Source organism: Rhinopithecus bieti, unplaced genomic scaffold (assembly GCF_001698545.2).
Source record: "Rhinopithecus bieti isolate Rb0 unplaced genomic scaffold, ASM169854v2 scaffold_52032, whole genome shotgun sequence".
Taxonomy (NCBI): domain Eukaryota; kingdom Metazoa; phylum Chordata; class Mammalia; order Primates; family Cercopithecidae; genus Rhinopithecus; species Rhinopithecus bieti.
In genome coordinates, this window is record NW_016821592.1 from 1,798,697 (window position 1) to 1,816,490 (window position 17,794).

The 17,794-nt window shown below is 41.1% G+C and overlaps 1 protein-coding gene across 2 annotated transcripts in view; it reads right to left on the reverse strand.

Annotated features, from left to right (window-relative positions):
* QPCT (glutaminyl-peptide cyclotransferase) overlaps positions 1-17,794 on the reverse strand; it is a 55,924-nt gene that overhangs the window by 28,234 nt on the left and 9,896 nt on the right. Inside the window, exon 1 of one of the 2 annotated variants that reach the window (XM_017860453.1) lies at positions 3,523-3,875. The exons of the other annotated variant lie outside the window; for it this stretch is intronic. Within the exon in view, the coding sequence (XP_017715942.1) occupies positions 3,523-3,642 (120 nt within the window). The 5' untranslated portion in view covers positions 3,643-3,875. Of the gene's footprint in view, positions 1-3,522; positions 3,876-17,794 lie in introns of those variants that run through there. 2 annotated transcript variants of the gene reach the window in all.

The following is a 17,794-nucleotide window of genomic DNA, read 5'->3' on the forward strand; positions in this document are numbered from 1 at the left end:
ATTTTCTATCAGCGTAGGTGTTCTCAGAGGAATGAGGCTCTGTTACAGCCCCTGCCTTGTCTTTTCATCCAGACAGAAAGGACACTAAGTCTGCTCTGAGTGACAAGAATCTTTCAGCCAAAAGTGTGAAGCAGATATCCTGAAGCATCTCCTCTAGGCTAATCATGTGGTGCCAGGCCAAAGAGGGTTTTAATTACATAATTGATAGAGTTGGCCCAGCTTGCAAAGGGTTTTGAGGTTCCAAAACATTGAATTAAAGGGAGGTCATTACAGAAGTGCGGCCAATGCAAGTCCAGTTTCTATTCTATATGAGTGTCTCCCAGGCAATTCTCAGATTAACACCTCTGTCTGCAAAGTCAGCTCAATCAGCAGTTATTGAACTCATTCTGTGTGTCAGAAGCCACTGATACTAAAAATTCACTGGGGGAATGGTTGGGAACTGAATAAGACAACATTCATCTTTTTTTAAATGTAAGCAGCTCTCTACTTAAAAGCAGAGCAGTGCAGGCTTTAACCACAACAACTTAGGGTGAAATCTCAGCTCCCTCACTTACTAGCTGTGACTAGGGAAGAGTCCATATCTGTAAAATGGATCTCATAGTACTTACCAACCAGATGGTAAGGCTCCAAAATGACATTTGGTCTTTCTCTCCCTACCAACACCCAGTCCGCCACTGACTTCCACGCCCCTGCCTTAGAGTCTCCATCGTTGCTTCCATTAGAATGCAAAAACAACAATCACACACACACGCACACACACACACACGCAGAGAGAAAGTGAGAGAGAGAGAGAGAGAGAGAAATAGAAATAAAACACCAAAATGGTTAATAGCAATTATCTCTGAAAAGTAGGATTATGGGTGACATTAGTTTTCTTTTAATGTATTTTCTGTATTTTCCAAGTTTTCTAAAATGAGCACATGTCGACTTTATAATTAGAAGACTTCAATAGAAGCCAGACTTTTTAGTTTATTGGAGCTAATATTTTTTAAAGAACATATAAAGCCCTCAAAAGCCATCAGTCATTTGCATCTAAGGAGGAATAATTTAATGAGATTCTGTTTAACAGCTGGTTGACAATGTTGTACTAAAGGAATGGGCCTGTATTAAAGGAATAGGACTGGTGACCAAAAGGCCTGGGGAAGGTTCAGAAAAAGTAACTCTGGAATATGGATCAACACCCAGAATAATGATGGCCTTTAAGCTGCATGAAGGAGATCAAGGAAAGGAGAAAATAGGGGATGTCAGAAGAGAAAGTATCAAAAACAAACTACCTGTTTTGGAATGCCATTTAGGGTCCACCCCGGCCCAGAAAGAGAGAGTAAGCTCTTCATCTGGCCCTCCAACTTTCCTACTAGCACCACACTTTTGCACTACCTGGGCACTGTTCTGGGTACATCAGCCAGGACTCATCTACCATGAGAAAAGCATAGAAGAAGAAAGGAGAGATCAGGGCTTAAGCCAAACCCTAGCTCTTCAATTCACTGGTGTAATAGTTGTCAAGTTTCCTCATCCACAAATTGAGGATGAATTCACTCATGGAGGGTGCTGTGAAGTTCAAGTGACGTAGTAGATGCCAATGCCTCTAAATACACACGTGTGTGCCCACCTGGGAGTTTAACAATTTATAATATTGTTATTATGGAACAATTGTTTCCAGGTTTCAAATATTTAATCAAACCATGGTCTCTGAATGCCACCATAAACTAGAGTTAATCTGCTTTTACATATTCAAAGCCACTGAAAGAGACACACCTTTATTTCAAAAAGAAGGAAATAGATTTCAAAATTGATGCTTTCTTTACCACACCTCACCTGTTGGCAGATCAGTGTACCAAGGACATACATCATATGATTAAAATAGTCAAACACCGTAAAAAATAGGAAAGCACACATATTTTAGTGTGGACCGATTCATCACCCAGGCTGCAAGACTTTATGAAGGTCTACAGAATAAGGGGAGGAAGCTAGAAATTGGGAAATGTGATGGCTGATTGTCATTCGCTTTTAACAATTTGAAAACATTCAGTTTCTCAATGGAACAGTGATCAGAAGCTTCTTAAAATAAATATAAAAGGGATTCGATTCATGCTTTAAAAAATGTTTCTCAAAAGTTAAATTTTCATTGGTTTAAAATATTTTAAGAATCACAGCACCTTTTCCCACCCATAAATACCCCCGCCTACACACACCTACAAATGATCTTTTCAAATTGTTTTTTTCAGTTTCCATCTCATTTATTCCCTTCCATTTAGATGTATCACAAAGATACTTTTGGTTTGGCTCCATATTCTAGTTTGTAATGTAATGTTCTCTTCCCAATTTCTCAGTGAAAAGGTATTCTCAGTGAAGTGAAGGAGGAGAGGATTTTTTTGTGTCGTTCCACGTTCTTCTTCATGGGCCCCCACGGGAAGTTGCTTTTCTTATAGTAAAGTTATTCTTATGTTACAGACTTCCCTCACTCCCACCAGGTTCCCTGTGGCCTGTGGTCTCCATGTGTAAGTGGGGCCCGCTGTGACCCCTGAGTGGTGATTACATTAGATCCAAAGAATTGAAATGGGCTGTTCACATACATATGCATGTAGCTGGGTGGGAGTGGGCATTCACCAGTGTGCCCTGTATTTCAAACACTTAAGTAGATACAGGCATACTCTAAGTGTGTAAAAGGTCTGCTCAATAACACTGCCAAAGTTTATATCGCTTTACTTTGCTGCTTTTCTTAATATCTCCATAACATACTATTTTACGCTAACATCATTAACATTTGCACAATCCCTTAGCAATTTCATGATTTCAAAACTGTTACACAAGAAAAGGAAGTAATTGTGAACCCATATACTTCTTGCAGAGGGAACTTGCAAATCACTTTTATCCTAAGTTCCTTATATGCGATTTCTACCTACAACTAGATCCATTTTCTCTGAAAATAGCAGGTACCCTCTTTTAAGGGGGAAAGAAAAAAAAGGCTTTTAAAGTAAGCAGGTCTCCAGTGAAGGTCCTTCCTTCCGAGTTGCTCCTTTTAAAAATCTAAAACAAACAACACACATCCGTCCTGAGACTGTAGGGACACTTCAGCGCCCCAGCAGCATCCTTGGATGAAGCAGCGGGGGAGCTGCGGGCACACCCCCAGGCGCGCCCCGCACCCTGGCGGCCCCGGAGCGCGGGCTCCGCTGGCCTCGTGGGTCCCGAGTGGGCGGTGGCGCCGCGATGCGCCCTCACCTCCCGGCTCAGCCGCCGCTGGCGAGACACACTTCCTGTGCCTATCAGCACCCCCATCAGACCGCAGCCCAGGGGAGACCAGTGACATCATCCAGCCCCCCTGGCGTCTCCAGAGCAGCCCCGGACCGGCCGAGGCACCCCGGCGAGTACGCAGAGCCCTGACTCCTCCGGGCGCCGGTGCCTGGGCTGGGGACCGCGGCCCTGCCCCGCCTCCCGCTCTGCCTAGGTAGGGCTGGCCGGGCCGGGGGTCCCCGCACCGGACCAGAGCCGCTCAAGTACAACTACGCAGAAACAGCCCCTCACCTTCTCCTCTGGCCAGGCTGCGGCACTCGAACTGAGCCCCCGGGATGCCCAGGGCAGGGCGGCCACCAGCAGCAGCAGGTGGAGGGTGCCCACGACTGGCCGGTCCCCTCCGCCTGCCATCTCTCCAAGGCTGTCTGGGAGCGAGTTCCCCTGGCCGCTGGCGGTCACGAGCCCGGGAACGCGCGTCCTTCGCCTTTCCTCTTCTCCACCCTTGGGTCGACTGTGCCCGCCTTCCCATCGCCTTCGGGTCGCCTCCCGCCGTGTCGCGCAGGCTGCAGCCCTCCTACCCCGGACCTTCGCAAACCCCGGGGCTGGGCAGCCCTGGGTGACAGACACAAGCTTCCGAATCCAAGGGAACAAAGGCGGCCACTTCCTTCTCTGGGAGAGGATGAAAGGAAGGAAGGAAGGAAGAGACATGGAAGAGGCTTTTTATGATCTCCAATGCCAAAACAGGGAATAGAAAAGGGAGGAAGGGGTCACCAGACCCTAGGGAGTTATGAAATGTTTCCCACAGCTCCTAAAGAAGGGGTGCACAGGGAATCGACGTCTGCTGAACACTGCACCATGCACCGTCCTAGGTGCTTGTCCAGGCTTCCCGGATTTAATCCACTAATCCCCATTTTACAGACTGGGAAACTGAGACCCCCCCCCCCCATAGAAAGCCTGTACTGGAACCTGCAAGGAAAAGTATGACAGTGTATCTTTGCCTTAGTTGCCTTGCCTCACAGGAGACAGACCATCATACTCTCAAATTGAAAAGGATGGTCAAAGTAATTGTCTGAAATAATGAGATCTAAAATATTCACAGCGGCTCTGAAGGCAGTCATCTTCGCCAAGGCATGGCCACAAAAGGAAAAGCCAAACACGATTTTATTTACTTTGTAACATCAAAGGTCATTGTTATCCAGATAATCCTAGTGCGGGAAAACATTTTAGTTTTGTCGGTAGGTTTCTGGTCCAAGTTGTCAGGACAGTGACTTTCACCAGCCTCTTTTGCTTCCACAGTGAGGATCAGGGCTTGGCCTGCTCTGAGTCATCTCCCAGTAACATCTAGTTCCCAGAAAAATCGGAACAAGGACACTGAAGCAGAACCACTTCCCAGAGAGCAAAGATTTGAAGGTAAGGAAGCTGCCAGAAGGCCCGCCCACCCACTCACTCTGTCTTCCCAGTCTTGGCTATGAGTTTTTAAAGCGAGGGCTTGCCTGGAAATACACTGTTCTGCCCTCCTCTGGAGCTGTAGGAGAAGACAGGATGTAAATAACTCCTTTCCTGATGTTCAAATTTGCTAACCCTGTTCATGTCTGAGAGTTTTGAGTGACAATTTAAATCTCTAGGCTTAAATAAAATTAAATACACCTTTATTACACCCACAGACAGTTCTGATCATCGGACCCCTTCAGAACTTTCTATTGGCTCCAGTTTCAGAACTAAACCACGGTCACATTCCCTAATATATTTCCTCTCTTGCTGTCTGGGTCAACCTTGAAGTAGTGCATCTCCTGAGTGGCTGGGTAATAAAGAGCCTTTTTTTTTTTTTTTACCCTATTACCTTTACATCTTTTCACAATATGGTTCCTATAAGAAAGAGGACGTGGAAATAGCAAACCTAAATGAAACAAAGTGTGAGAGGTACTATCATGCTAAGTATAAGCAATTCCAAACAAGAAATATAGAAATAAGCTAAAATGTTAGTACATAACGTCATGATGATTTTCTGTTTCCTAAGGTTCTCCAATTTTGGTTATATTTAAGTCAATAAGATGTTCTTACAGTTTGGTATCTACAGGAAGCAGACTCTGAGACAAGAGTTTAACATGCAGGATGTGTATTAGGGAGTGCCCTTGGGACAAACCCCTGTGGGAGGAAGAAGGGGGAACAGGAGAGAACAGAGGGAGAAGTTAGCAGCAAAGCAGGCCCAACAACCTCACCCAACTCCATGGGAGTCCTGAAGCTGAAAAAGACTGTCAAAGTTGTTCCATACTGGGCCAAAATGACTGGGGCCTTATCTTTGCACCTCCATGGAGTGATTTCCTGCAAGCGGCTTTCCAGCCAAAAGAGCTTGACTGCTAGAGGCTGTCAGCCAGCCAGCCTCCAACAGCTGGAGCAGGGTCCTTCCCTGGGGGCAGATCTGGGCAGTGCATCTCCTGTATCCACCACAAATGCATCCATGTATTGTATCTGGTACAAATCTACAACATTCCACATAGCTAGTGAGACTGATTTCAATACATTGGTTTTTTTTAATACGTCAGCTTTTCTGACAACTTTCCACGAATCTACAAATCCAACACCACTATGTATGTATCCCTTCTTTCCTTATGCATACCTTTTCTAGTGTCTTACACACTAAATATCCTTCTCCTATCCTTCACTCATTCTTTTCTCTCCTCCTTCATTTGGGAAACTTTTAGAAATCCCTTATATCTGCTATTTTTGCCCTACTTCAACTTTTCCTTTCTTCAAACTCTTCCTATGGAAGATAACTAATGACTTTTCCATTTTAAGTTTCAGACCCTGTTTTCATCATGGAAAAATGTGCTGTATATACAGTGAAAACACTATTCTCAAGTGGAGAAATTTTTACTTCCATTACAGTATAGATTCTACACTGTGACATGAGGGAAATGAAGGACCCAATTACCAAAACATCTTCTCCATGAAGCTGCCATAGCAGGATGTTCCTACACCCAGTCCCACCTTTAAAGTGACGCCATTAGACCAAAAGTAGTAATGACCAGAAGGGTCTATAAAACAATAGTTTTCAAAAGTGTGGTCCATGGATACTGGGGATTCTCCAAGACGCTCTGGGGATTCCCCAAGATGCTCTTGGCTGTCTCCCAAGTCAAATCAACGTTTATAATAATACCAAAACCAGATTTACCTTTTCTACTGTATTGACTTTTCACTGATATTGCAAAAGCAATGACGGGTAAAAATGCTGGCACCTTAGCCACTATCAAGACGGGACACAAAACTGTACTATTGAGGATGAAAATCTATACTTGTAGTCATTGTCCCTTCCCTTCCCTTCCCTTCCCTTCCCTTCCCTTCCCTCCCCTCCCTTCCCTTCTCTTTTTTCTTTTCCTTCCTTTCTTTCCTTCCTTCCTTCCTTCCTTCCTTCCTTCCTTCCTTCCTTCCTTCCTTCCTTCCTTTTCTGTCTGTCTTTGAAGGAGTTTCACTCTTGTTTTCCAGGCTGGAGTGCCCTGGCGCAATCTCGGCTCACTACAACCTCCGCCTGCCAGGTTCAAGCGATTCTCCTGTCTCAGCCTCCTGAGTAGATGGGATTACAGGCATGCACCAACATACCCGGCTAATTTTTGTATTTTTAGTAGAGACAGGGTTTCACCACATTGGTCAGGCTGGTCTTGAACTCCTGACCTCAGGTGATCCACCTGCCTCGGCCTCCCACAGTGCTGGGATTATAGATGTAAGCCACTGTGCCCAGCCATCATTGTATTTTTCACTGCCATGCATAAAGAAAAAAAAAGAGAGAGAAAGATAAAAGAAAAGAAAAAGAGTCAGTCTCACTTAAGAATGTCATTGATAAAGTAATAAAATTGTTGTTTTACTGCCTTCTGAAGATCCCTCTCCATGAAGATAGATTTTAAATCTAGCAGGACAGAGTACAGGAGGACAGAGAGTTCCTCAAGTCTGCTTTTTCATCTCATGGAGACCACTAGCTCTATGTAGATTCCTCCTACCTGCACTGCATCCTGGAAACTCTCAAAGCAGTAAGCTAGAGAAAACATCAGGCTCATCTCATTTCTTTTCCCTTTTCTCACCACTTTCCTGTGATACCTCTTTTCCAATATATGAACATCATTTTAAAAATTTTTATACACTTAAGAGAATACAGGGGTAGTTTTGGTACATGGATATACTGCATAGTGGGGAAGTCTGGGCTTTTAGTGTGAGCATCACCTGAAAACATAGTATACATTTACCCATCAGGTAATTTCTCATCCCTCCTACCCTCCCACCCTTCCAAGTCTCCAATGTCTATTACTCTACTCTTCATGTCATTGTGTATACATTATTTAGCTTCCACTTATAAGAAAGAACATGTGCTATTTGAGCTATTTCACTAAAGATAATGGCCTCCAGTTCCATCCATGTTGCTACAAAAGACAAAATTTTATTATGTTTAATTGCTGGGTAGTATTCCAGGGCGTGTGTGTGTGTGTGTGTGTGTGTGTGTCACATTTTCTTTATCCAATCCACTGTGAATATCATTTTTAATATATTTCAGGTGGGATGACAAATCCAGTTCCATCTTAACTAGAAGCACAAATTGAGAGTATGCAGCTTTTATACTCACATGGGAAAACAGGAGGTAGAAATAAAGCACTTCTGCTGCACACCAAAGGGCAATTGTCTCACAGAAAAGCATTTGTACTGTTGTTTGAGAAGTATAGTGGGCCCCAGTGGCTCACACCTGTAATCCCAACACTTTGGGAGGACAAAGCAGGTGGATCACTTGAGGTCAGGAGTTCGAGACCAGCCTGGCCAATAGGGTGAAACCCCCATCTCTACTAAAAATACAAAAATTGGCTGGGTGTGGTGGCGGGCACCTGTAGTCCCAGCTACTCCAGAGACTGAGGCAGGAGAATCGCTTGAACCCGGGAGGCAAAGTTTGCAGTGAGCAGAGATCGCACTATTGCACTCCAGCCTGGGTGACAGAGAGACTGTCTCAAAAAAAGAAAAAGAGAGAGAAGAAGCATAGTGAACTGGCTACTTTTTTCATGAAATTCCGAAAGAACAATGACTAATAAATTATGATTATTCAGACTTGGATATTTGGCAGACATTTGAAAATAAATAAAGTGCGCCTATGCCTTAAAGGGAAGTAACCGACACTGTTGCCAGTGATAAAACTGGATCTTTCAAGCAAAAATTGGAGTTTTGGATAACTTGTATCTGCTACCATAAGCTTGACAGTTTCCTGATATGTAACAACTTTTATGACAAAATTGGTGATTTTAACAAATGTGATTATATATTATATGTAATGAAATGCTCAACATTTGGAATATCTGCATAACTCAGTGAAGCAATATTTTCCAAATGCTCAATTCACCATGTTACACAATCACAAAGAAAAGTTCCATTCAAAGTATAAGAGACACCCAGTGGATTTTAATGTAATGGGATAAAAACATGTATTTAGATGCAGATTTTAAGTTGCACCTTTTATGACACTATCATTTGTTATGTTTTGATTTAATAAAGAAGAAGATTATCCACAATTAACCTGAAGAGGCTATTAGAATACTCTTCCTTTTTCCTACTACATGTCTGTGTGGGGTCAAATTTTCTTCATGTACTTAACAAAAATAATATATCACAACAGATGGTATGCATAAGCAAATATGGAAATCCAGTTGTCATCTAAAAAGTCAGAAATTGAAGAGATTTTTTAAATGCCAATCTTCTCACTAAACTCTTTTTATTTTAGAAAATGTATTTTTTTGGCCAGGCGCGGTGGCTCAAGCTTGTAATCCCAGCACTTTGGGAGGCCGAGACGGGCGGATCACGAGGTCAGGAGATCGAGACCATCCTGGCTAACATGGTGAACCCCCGTCTCTCCTAAACCATACAAAAAACTATCCAGGTGAGGTGGTGGGCGCCTATAGTCCCAGCTACTCAGGAGGCTGAGGCAGGAGAATGGTGTAAACCCGGGAGGCGGAGCTTGCAGTGAGCAGAGATCCGACCACTGCACTCCAGCTTGTTTGACAGAATGTGACACCTACTATAAAAGAAAAAAAAAAAAAAAGAAAATGTATTTTTTTCATAAAACGTCTTCCTTTACATGCAATTACTTTATTCTTTTAAAATAAATCCATAATTTAATATTTGTAAAATGCCTGTTCTAATTTTCAGTGCAATAAATATTGATAGACATGTTCCACATAAATGAAAGCTATTTATGGTCCTCAACTACTGTTACTAACGCAAGGAGTCCTGAGATCAAAACATTTGAGAATCACTACGTTAAAACCATTCTACTTGAGAGAGACAGATGATAACACATTAAACCAATGCTTACAACTGTAGCTACACATGGAAATTATCTAGAAAGCCTTTTTTTAAAAAATGGTGATGTCTGGCTTCCACCCCCAGAGATTCTGATATGATTAGCCTGGTGTGTGGTCTGGGCATCAGCTTGCTTAAAAGCTCCCCAGGTGATTCTAATGTGCAGCCAGGGCTGAGAATCATTGCATTAAGTCACACACTTTGAGAAATACATCAGCAAAAATCATACAATCAGATTAAAGATAACATTAATAGTCATGGTGCATTGTAGTTATTTCATAAGGCCCTGAGGATAACAGCCAAAAAGATTGGGAAAGTGGCCCAGCCTTAGACAAATTATGAAGTAGGCCACTTAAATTCAACCCCCCCCCAATTTTCCCACCACTTTTTGGCCCCTATGCAAGTCTAGTACTGAAGCACCCTGCCTTTGTTCCTTTAATAGTCAGAGAATGTAAAGAGTCCTACATTATATCCTTGTTTGAATCTGTCCACCACCTCTTTCAATAGCAGAGTGAAAAATTAAAATATTTGCATCTGCTGTCCAGAGTCAGATTTTTAGTGTTTCTTAGAAATCTCAGGAATCCAGATTTCCTGTAAATATTCCCAACTTCTTTCACCAGATCAGAGGTCAGGTTAAGGTGGCAATAAAAGCTAGGGAAAAAAATGTTCCTCTCCTCTGGTTTTCTGGCCCTCTCACTTCCCAGTCCTATTAAATAACATGCACTGTCCTCTCAAAGAAGGAAAGAGAAACAGTCCCCATAAACCCTGATTCCTTTCACCAACACTAATTATGCTCCTCAAACAAAATTCCTTTTGTCCCTTTACTAATTTATCATGCTTTTGATCAGTATTTCTCTGAGAGCTCTGAAAACCAAAAGTGTTCAAGATCCAAAGAAATGAATCTCTAGCAAGAAATTTCAGTGCACTCAAGGAGATGAGAAGTAGAATCAAAGATGAGGAGAGTAAAGGTCACCTGGTGACCATCAAGCCTGCCATCCAGAGGAAAAAACTTGTCTGAGGAATTTAGAAGTAATTAGACTTCCTGTTATCTAAACCAGGCATCTGGTTCCAGGCTTCTTTCTCAAAAATTTATAAGTAACTAGAATTTCCATACATGTCCAGAATGTATGCATGTTGAAACTCATTATGCAACCCTCACTGACATCAAGGCACCAAAATGCCTACAAATTTAATCATTTATCATTACCTGCGTGGCTAATAGGGTCCAAATTACCATTAAACTCCCGCTTTAAGGTTCATAAACACGCCTAAGGGGAAATCCACCACAATTCCTCCCTTGCTGAGGTGCCCTCCTGCGTTCTTCTGCAGCGTTCTTTCTATCTAGTAAAACTTACCTTTTCAAATCTATACTGTTGTCAGTAAATTCTTCTTACCAATCCGCAAGTCAACCACCTTCCAATGCCAGGGCTCTAACGCCTAGCTCAGCAAAAGATAAAGACTCACACACAAAATTCATTCTTTACAGCTCACAGAATGGACAGCACTGATCTACACAGTACCTAAACTATGATGTGAAGTTACAAACAACTGATTATTACAGGAAGTATCTATGCATATAGTGTTTAAGTCTCTATAGAAGCATACATGTTGACATTTTATTCAAAAAATTTCATCTATGTTTAATTTTTTGCATCTTGTGGGAATCAAATAAGATAAAGCAACCAATTTCAAATATACATATATATTATATATATATATATTTTTTTTTTTTTTTTTTTTTTTTTTTTTCTGAGACAGTTTCTTGCTCTGTCACCCAGGCTGGAGGCTAGTGGCACGATCTTGGCTCAGTGCAACCTCCGCCTCCAGGGTTCAAGTGATTCTCACACTTTAGCCTCTTGAGCAGCTGGGACTACAGGTGTGCATGCAACACCACACCGAGCTAATTTTTGTATTTTTAGTAGAGACAGGGTTTCACCATGTTAACTAGGCTGATCTCCATCTCCTGACCTCAAGCAATCCACCCACCTTGGCCTCCCAAAGTGCTGAGCTTACAGGTATGAGCCACCGCACCCGGCCTTCTGCAACATATTAATGATAGAACATGAAAGATAAAAAGCTGTTAGTTCAAGAATTTTTCCTTCAGAGTTACTAAATGTTTATGGTATAAGTTAAAAATATGATCTGAGATGTTAAGTGTGTCAATAATGTGTTTTTAAGACCTAATTCTATAAATAAGTATGATTAGAGATATTATTATTGTTATTATCCTCATTGTTAATGATAAAAAAGTTAAGGTACAAGGTTAAGTCATCTGTTCAAAGCCATGCAAAGCTGATTCAGTTGCAGGCAGTGTACTTTTACTCTACAGGCTTTTACAGTTTCAGGGGAGAAAATTTAAGTAGCTATTAAAATCTAACTTTCAATAAGTTGAGGAAAGCTTTTACTGAAGTTAAAATCAGATACCATTGAAAGTATTTTATCTGTAGATTTTAAGCACAATATTCATTTTTGTATTTTGTCTCCTTTAATCATATATCTAATATCATATCCATTACTAGAAGAGGGAAAGGGAAATTTTTTTCAAAAAAATTAAAAGCCAAAATGTAAATTAATATAATCTAAAGTCAATACAAAGGCACTCAGTTGTCTTCTGCTTTGGGGTATTTGTGGATTTTCTACGGTGTTATATTCTACTTACCGATGTTTTAAAGATACGAAGTTGTGATATCTTCCTACTATCAGGCTACACAGACTGTTATCAGACAACTGAAAAAGCATCCTTTCTGTCAATCTTATAATGTTAATTGTGCTTGTTAATTAGTCTCTTTCTGACTTTTCATGAAAGAACAATCATTCTAAGAGTAATTTTCAAGTCATACCAAACAAACAAACAAAAAGTTTGCTTTTAAGACTCAGGTTAGGCCCATCAGTGTCAAGTAAGGGGAAGAAAGCTTCTAAAACCTCTTTCCACAGGGTCCAAAATAGAACATTAATAAAGCAAATAAAAATGACACAGATTCACAGAAAATAGCAACAGTTATTTTAAAAACAGGTTGGCTATGACACACATAGCTATTAACCATAACAATAGTTAGAAAGTTGCAACATAACACCATAACTCAAATTCGGCCCTAAAACCACATATGCTCCTATAAATATCTAATTTTTGCTTAAATTTAGAATGAATTTATGTTTTGTTTTTATATGTGAAAACATTCACAAAGTATTTTGAACGTTTTAGTAATACTTAGTACAGATTGTAGTCATAAAAAATCCTTTCGACACTACGGTTCATATATACGCTATTGTTCAGATTATAATAAATTAGATGAACTAATCCATCTTCAGTTTTAATGTTTGGGAAAGCATTTCAGCAGAGCTCATGATTAGCAGCACCTAATCAAATTGAGGAGTATACCTAAATTTCCCTTAAAAAGAAGCTTAAATTACTCAGCATAGAATGTCAGTAAGACCCTTCTGTTAACTGCCCAAACCTTGATCGTTCATGGTTCTCACTCAGTAAATCACATACCTATTATGCAGAACACTAAGGTTTGAATTTAGAGATCTGTGAGAAAGGAAAATAAATTAATTGCCTTTTATAATATCTTTGTTTAGTCCTCCAAAAAATTTCCTTCTAACAGTGTTAGATCTGTATTACAATCAGAAAGAAGCACAGTAGTAATTTTAGAAAGGGGGCCAAGAGGAAATTTCATAAGCAAAAGGAGGGGCCATAAGAGAACTGTACATCTTCATTCCACTCTAAGGCAAAACGGTCTTTTTTTAATTCTATTCTTCAATTGGAGAAAATCACCATCAATCAGGGATACAAATTAAATAAATGACATTCAAGACTACGCCATAGGCTGGGCACGGTGGCTCATGCCTGCAATCCCAGAACTTTGGGAGGCTGAGGCAGGCAGATCATTTGAGGTCAGGAGTTCAAGACGAGCGTGGCTAAAATGGTGAGACCCCATCTCTACCAAAATACAAAAATTAGCTGGGTGTAATGGCACATGCCTGTAATCCCAGCTACTCGGGAGCCTGAGGCAGGAGAATCGTTTGAACCTGGGAGACAGAGGCTGTAGTGAGCCAAGATAGTGCCACTGCATTCTAGCCTGGGCTACAGACTAAGACACCGTCTCAAAAAGAAAAAAAAATAAGCCATAGATAAAGGAAAATAACAATTATTATTCAGCATTTTTTTTTTTTTTTTTTTGAGACGGAGTTTCACTCTTGTTGCCCAGGCTGGAGTGCAATGGCACGATCTCAGCTCACCACAACCTCTGCCTCCCGGGTTCAAGCGATTCTCCTGCCTCAGCCTCCTGAGTAGCTAGGATTACAGGCATGCGCCACCATGCCCAGCTAATTTTGTATTTTTAGTAGAGATGGGGTTTCTCCATGTTGGTCAGGCTGGTCTCAAACTCCTGACCTCAGATGATTCGTTGTCTCGGCCTCCCAAAGTGCTGGGATTGTAGGCATCAGCCACTGTGCCCGGCCTATTTGGGATTTTGAGAGACTGAAAATATGAGGGAAACCTGGTAAAGTGGATAGACCATAGCCTAATTATAAAACATCTCTGTGTGCTACAATTACATATTAATCTTCATTCAATTATGCAGACAGCTACAGAATATTATTATTTTATAGTACACACATGCATACATCCTTAGCATATCCTTTGCAGGTATAAAAAAATTATGATAATATAATCCTTAAAGGGCAAGCACCTGGTAGTATAATAAGTTCTTGAAAAATACTGTGTCTAAAAACACATACCTTATGATTATTCAACCTAGTGCCTGCCACAAATATGGAGAAATATTTGATTCATCACAGTATATAGTGTACAGCCTAAGCAGTAGGCTAACGACAAGCAGACAATGATCTTCCCTTGACCTGATACCTCCTTTAATTACTACTGTCTTTCCCTTCACTTCCATTTTTTAATGTAATCTACACCATTAGTTCCCAAATGCTAGTTCCATATTAATGCCTGTCCATGATTATGCTTGGTCAGTTTGTTGCAAAAGGAGAACATTTTTAAAAAATGTTGTCAATAAGGCAATTATATTTAATCAAAGTCAGATCTTTAATCTTACATTCTTCCTCCATATTTGGGAATAATCACTTGTAGGTTCTTGGGTTTGTCTTTTATTGACTTGCTCTCTTGTTGTTTCATTGTGGTAAAATACAACATAAAATTTGCCATCTTAACATTAAATACATTCAGTTCATTAAACACATTTACATTTTTGTGCAACCATCACTACTATCCATCTCTAGAATTATTTTCATCTTGCAAAACTGAAACTGCACCCATTAAACAATAACTCTACATTCCCTCTTCCCCCCAGCCTCTAGCAACCACCATTCTACTTTCTGTCTCTGTGAATTTGACTATTCTAAGTACATACCTCACATAAGTGAGGTAATAATAATGCTGCTATGGAGATTTATGTATAAATATCTCTTCAAGATCCTGCTTTCAATTCTTTACGATATATACCCAGAAGTAGAATTGCTGAATCATATGGTAACCCTACTTTGAATTTTTTGAGGAATCGCCATAGCAGCTGCACCATTTCACATTCCCACCAACAGTGCCCAAGAGTTTCAATCTCCCTACATCTTTGCTAACACCTGTTGTTTTCTGTCTTTTTTTCACAATAGCTATCCTTATGAATGCGAGGAGATACCTCACTATGGTTTTGATTTGCATTTCCTTAATGTTTAGTGATGTTGAAGTGTTGCTTTAAATTTAACAAATTTATTGGTTATTGATATCTGAAAATCTGAAAATCACCAGTGTACTCTCTATGTCCTCTTCTCATCTAAAAATTACCCCATCAATTCACTGCAGTCTGGCTTTGGCCGTCAATCTTCTCCTGACTATTCTCACCAGAATTAACAAATTAACTTGTAATTGCCAAATAGAATGGACCTTCTTCAGTCCTTATATAATTAGTGAAAAGTGCAGAGTCTCTGGGGCCAAACCTAAAGTCCTGCTTCCTTCAGCAGAGTAGGATCTCAATAAATGTAATTCCTGCTCCTGGACTTCCCTAAGGGAAATCTCATCCTTTCCCATCGTTTCATTCTCTACCCTATGCAATGATTCCCAAACCTCTAGTACTCAAACATGTCAGTAGAGCATTAATACTGTGCAAGGCACTCTGCAATGGATATATGGATAAATTAACTATGGTTTCGGCACTCTAGGAGCATGTCGTTTAGTAAGATAAATAGTTGTACAATACAGTGTCACAGGTGCTATGAAGGATCATGCCGGGAGCACAAAGAAAGGAACAATGATTCCCATATGACCTGGAGTGGACAGGAAACATCTTATAGAGGAGAAACTTGAAGTGAATGAATATTGGTCTTACCAGGTAGCAGAGGGGAGACAGTTATCACCATATGTATCAATTCTTAAAATTAACAGAAGAGAATATTTGAGGTAGGAAACCTTAGAGCATCCTTTTAGTGGACCAGGTGAGGGCTGGTTAAGGCCTGAACTAAGACAGTAGCAGTGGAAAAGAAGAAAAGGGATACCACACAAGAAACATGATGGTATGAAACTGATGGGACTTCATCACCAATTAGATCTGGAGAACAAGGGAAAAGAGTTTAGGCTGACTTAGTAGGTTCTGTCTTGGATAAATAGACGGTGGTACCATGCACTAAGATTGGAAATATAGGAAGAGGAACAGGTTACAAGGAAAAGATGAGTTCAATTAGGGACACTCTGAATTTGTGGTCTTCCTGTGGGACATTCAGGTGCTTATAGAAAGAGATCAAAGATAGAGATGCAGATCTGTAAGACAGACATCCAAGCCCTATGTAGCAGATGCATTAGGTGCCCTGCCAGTATCCCTCTATACTCACCATTCCCATGCATGCCCTTTCAGGGGCTTCCAACAGCAAGCATATGGGAGTCTTTGCCTGAGGGCTCCTGCCAGAACCCACGGGGTGGGCCTGCCAACTCTGAGACTAATAGCAATAATAGGGAGTGTCTGCTAATAGATTTCTTTTTGGAGGTGATGAAGATGTTCTGAAATCAGATAGTGGAGATGTGACATAACTTTGTGAATATACTAAAAACCCAGTCAATTCTACACTTTTAAAAGCTGCATTTTAGTGCTTACTTCCACAGCCCATATATTAAAATTGGAATGATATAGAGAAGACTAGCCTGGCCCCTGTGCAAGGATGACATGCAAATTCGTGAAGTGTTCCATATTAAAATTATAAAAAATAATAAATAATAAAATAAAAAGTGAATTTTACAGTTTATTTATATCTCCCTTTGTAACAATTGTGTGAGAAAAAATACATACACTATGGATCAGCCCAAGTGAACTATTTTGTCCACAAATATGCCCAATGTCTTCACATCTGTGTGCCTTTGCTTGCTCTATTGCTTCCACCTAGAATTTCCAATTTATTTTTTCTCTCACTCCTCTCCCCTATGTTTCCTAATCCTATTCTTTCTTCCAGGCCCAGCAAAAATCCTCCTTTTCCATGCATTCAGTCTTCTCCAGGTCAGGGATATATCTTGTACTTCCCTGACATCTTCTAACCCTTTATTTTGTTTCTTGCTTTTTTTTTTTTTAACTCTCTTATCCGTATTATAGATTTTCAAATAGCTTAGCTAATAAATTTCAGATTCCTGAGAACAGGAGATGTTTTACCTATAGATCCTATCAAATGTCTTGTACATGGTAGCCTCTCAAAAATGTTTAGTGAATCAATACATCAAGAACTATAGAAGATGGCCGAATAGGAACAGCTCCAGTCTCCAACTCCCAGCGCGAGTGACACAGAAGACCGGTGATTTCTGCATTTTCAACTGAGGTACTGGGGTCATCTCACTAGGGAGTGCCGGAAAATCGGTGCTGGTCAGCTGCTGCAGCCTGACCAGCGAGAGCTGAAGCAGGGCGAGGCATCGCCTCACTTGGAAGCGCAAGGGGGAAGGGAATCCGTTTTCCTAGCCAGGGGAACTGAGACACACAACACCTGGAAAATCAGGTAACTCCCACCCCAATACTGCGCTTTAAGCAAACAGGCACACCAGGGGAATATATCCCACACCTGGCCGGGAGGGTCCCACGCCCACGGAGCCTCCCTCACTGCTAACACAGCAGTCTGCGGCGATCTAACCGCAAGGCAGCAGCGAGGCTGGGGGAGGGGCGCACACTATTGCTGAGGATTAAGTAGGGAAACAAAGCCGGTGGGAAGCTCGCACTGGGTGGAGCTCACAGCAGCTCAAGGAAGCCTG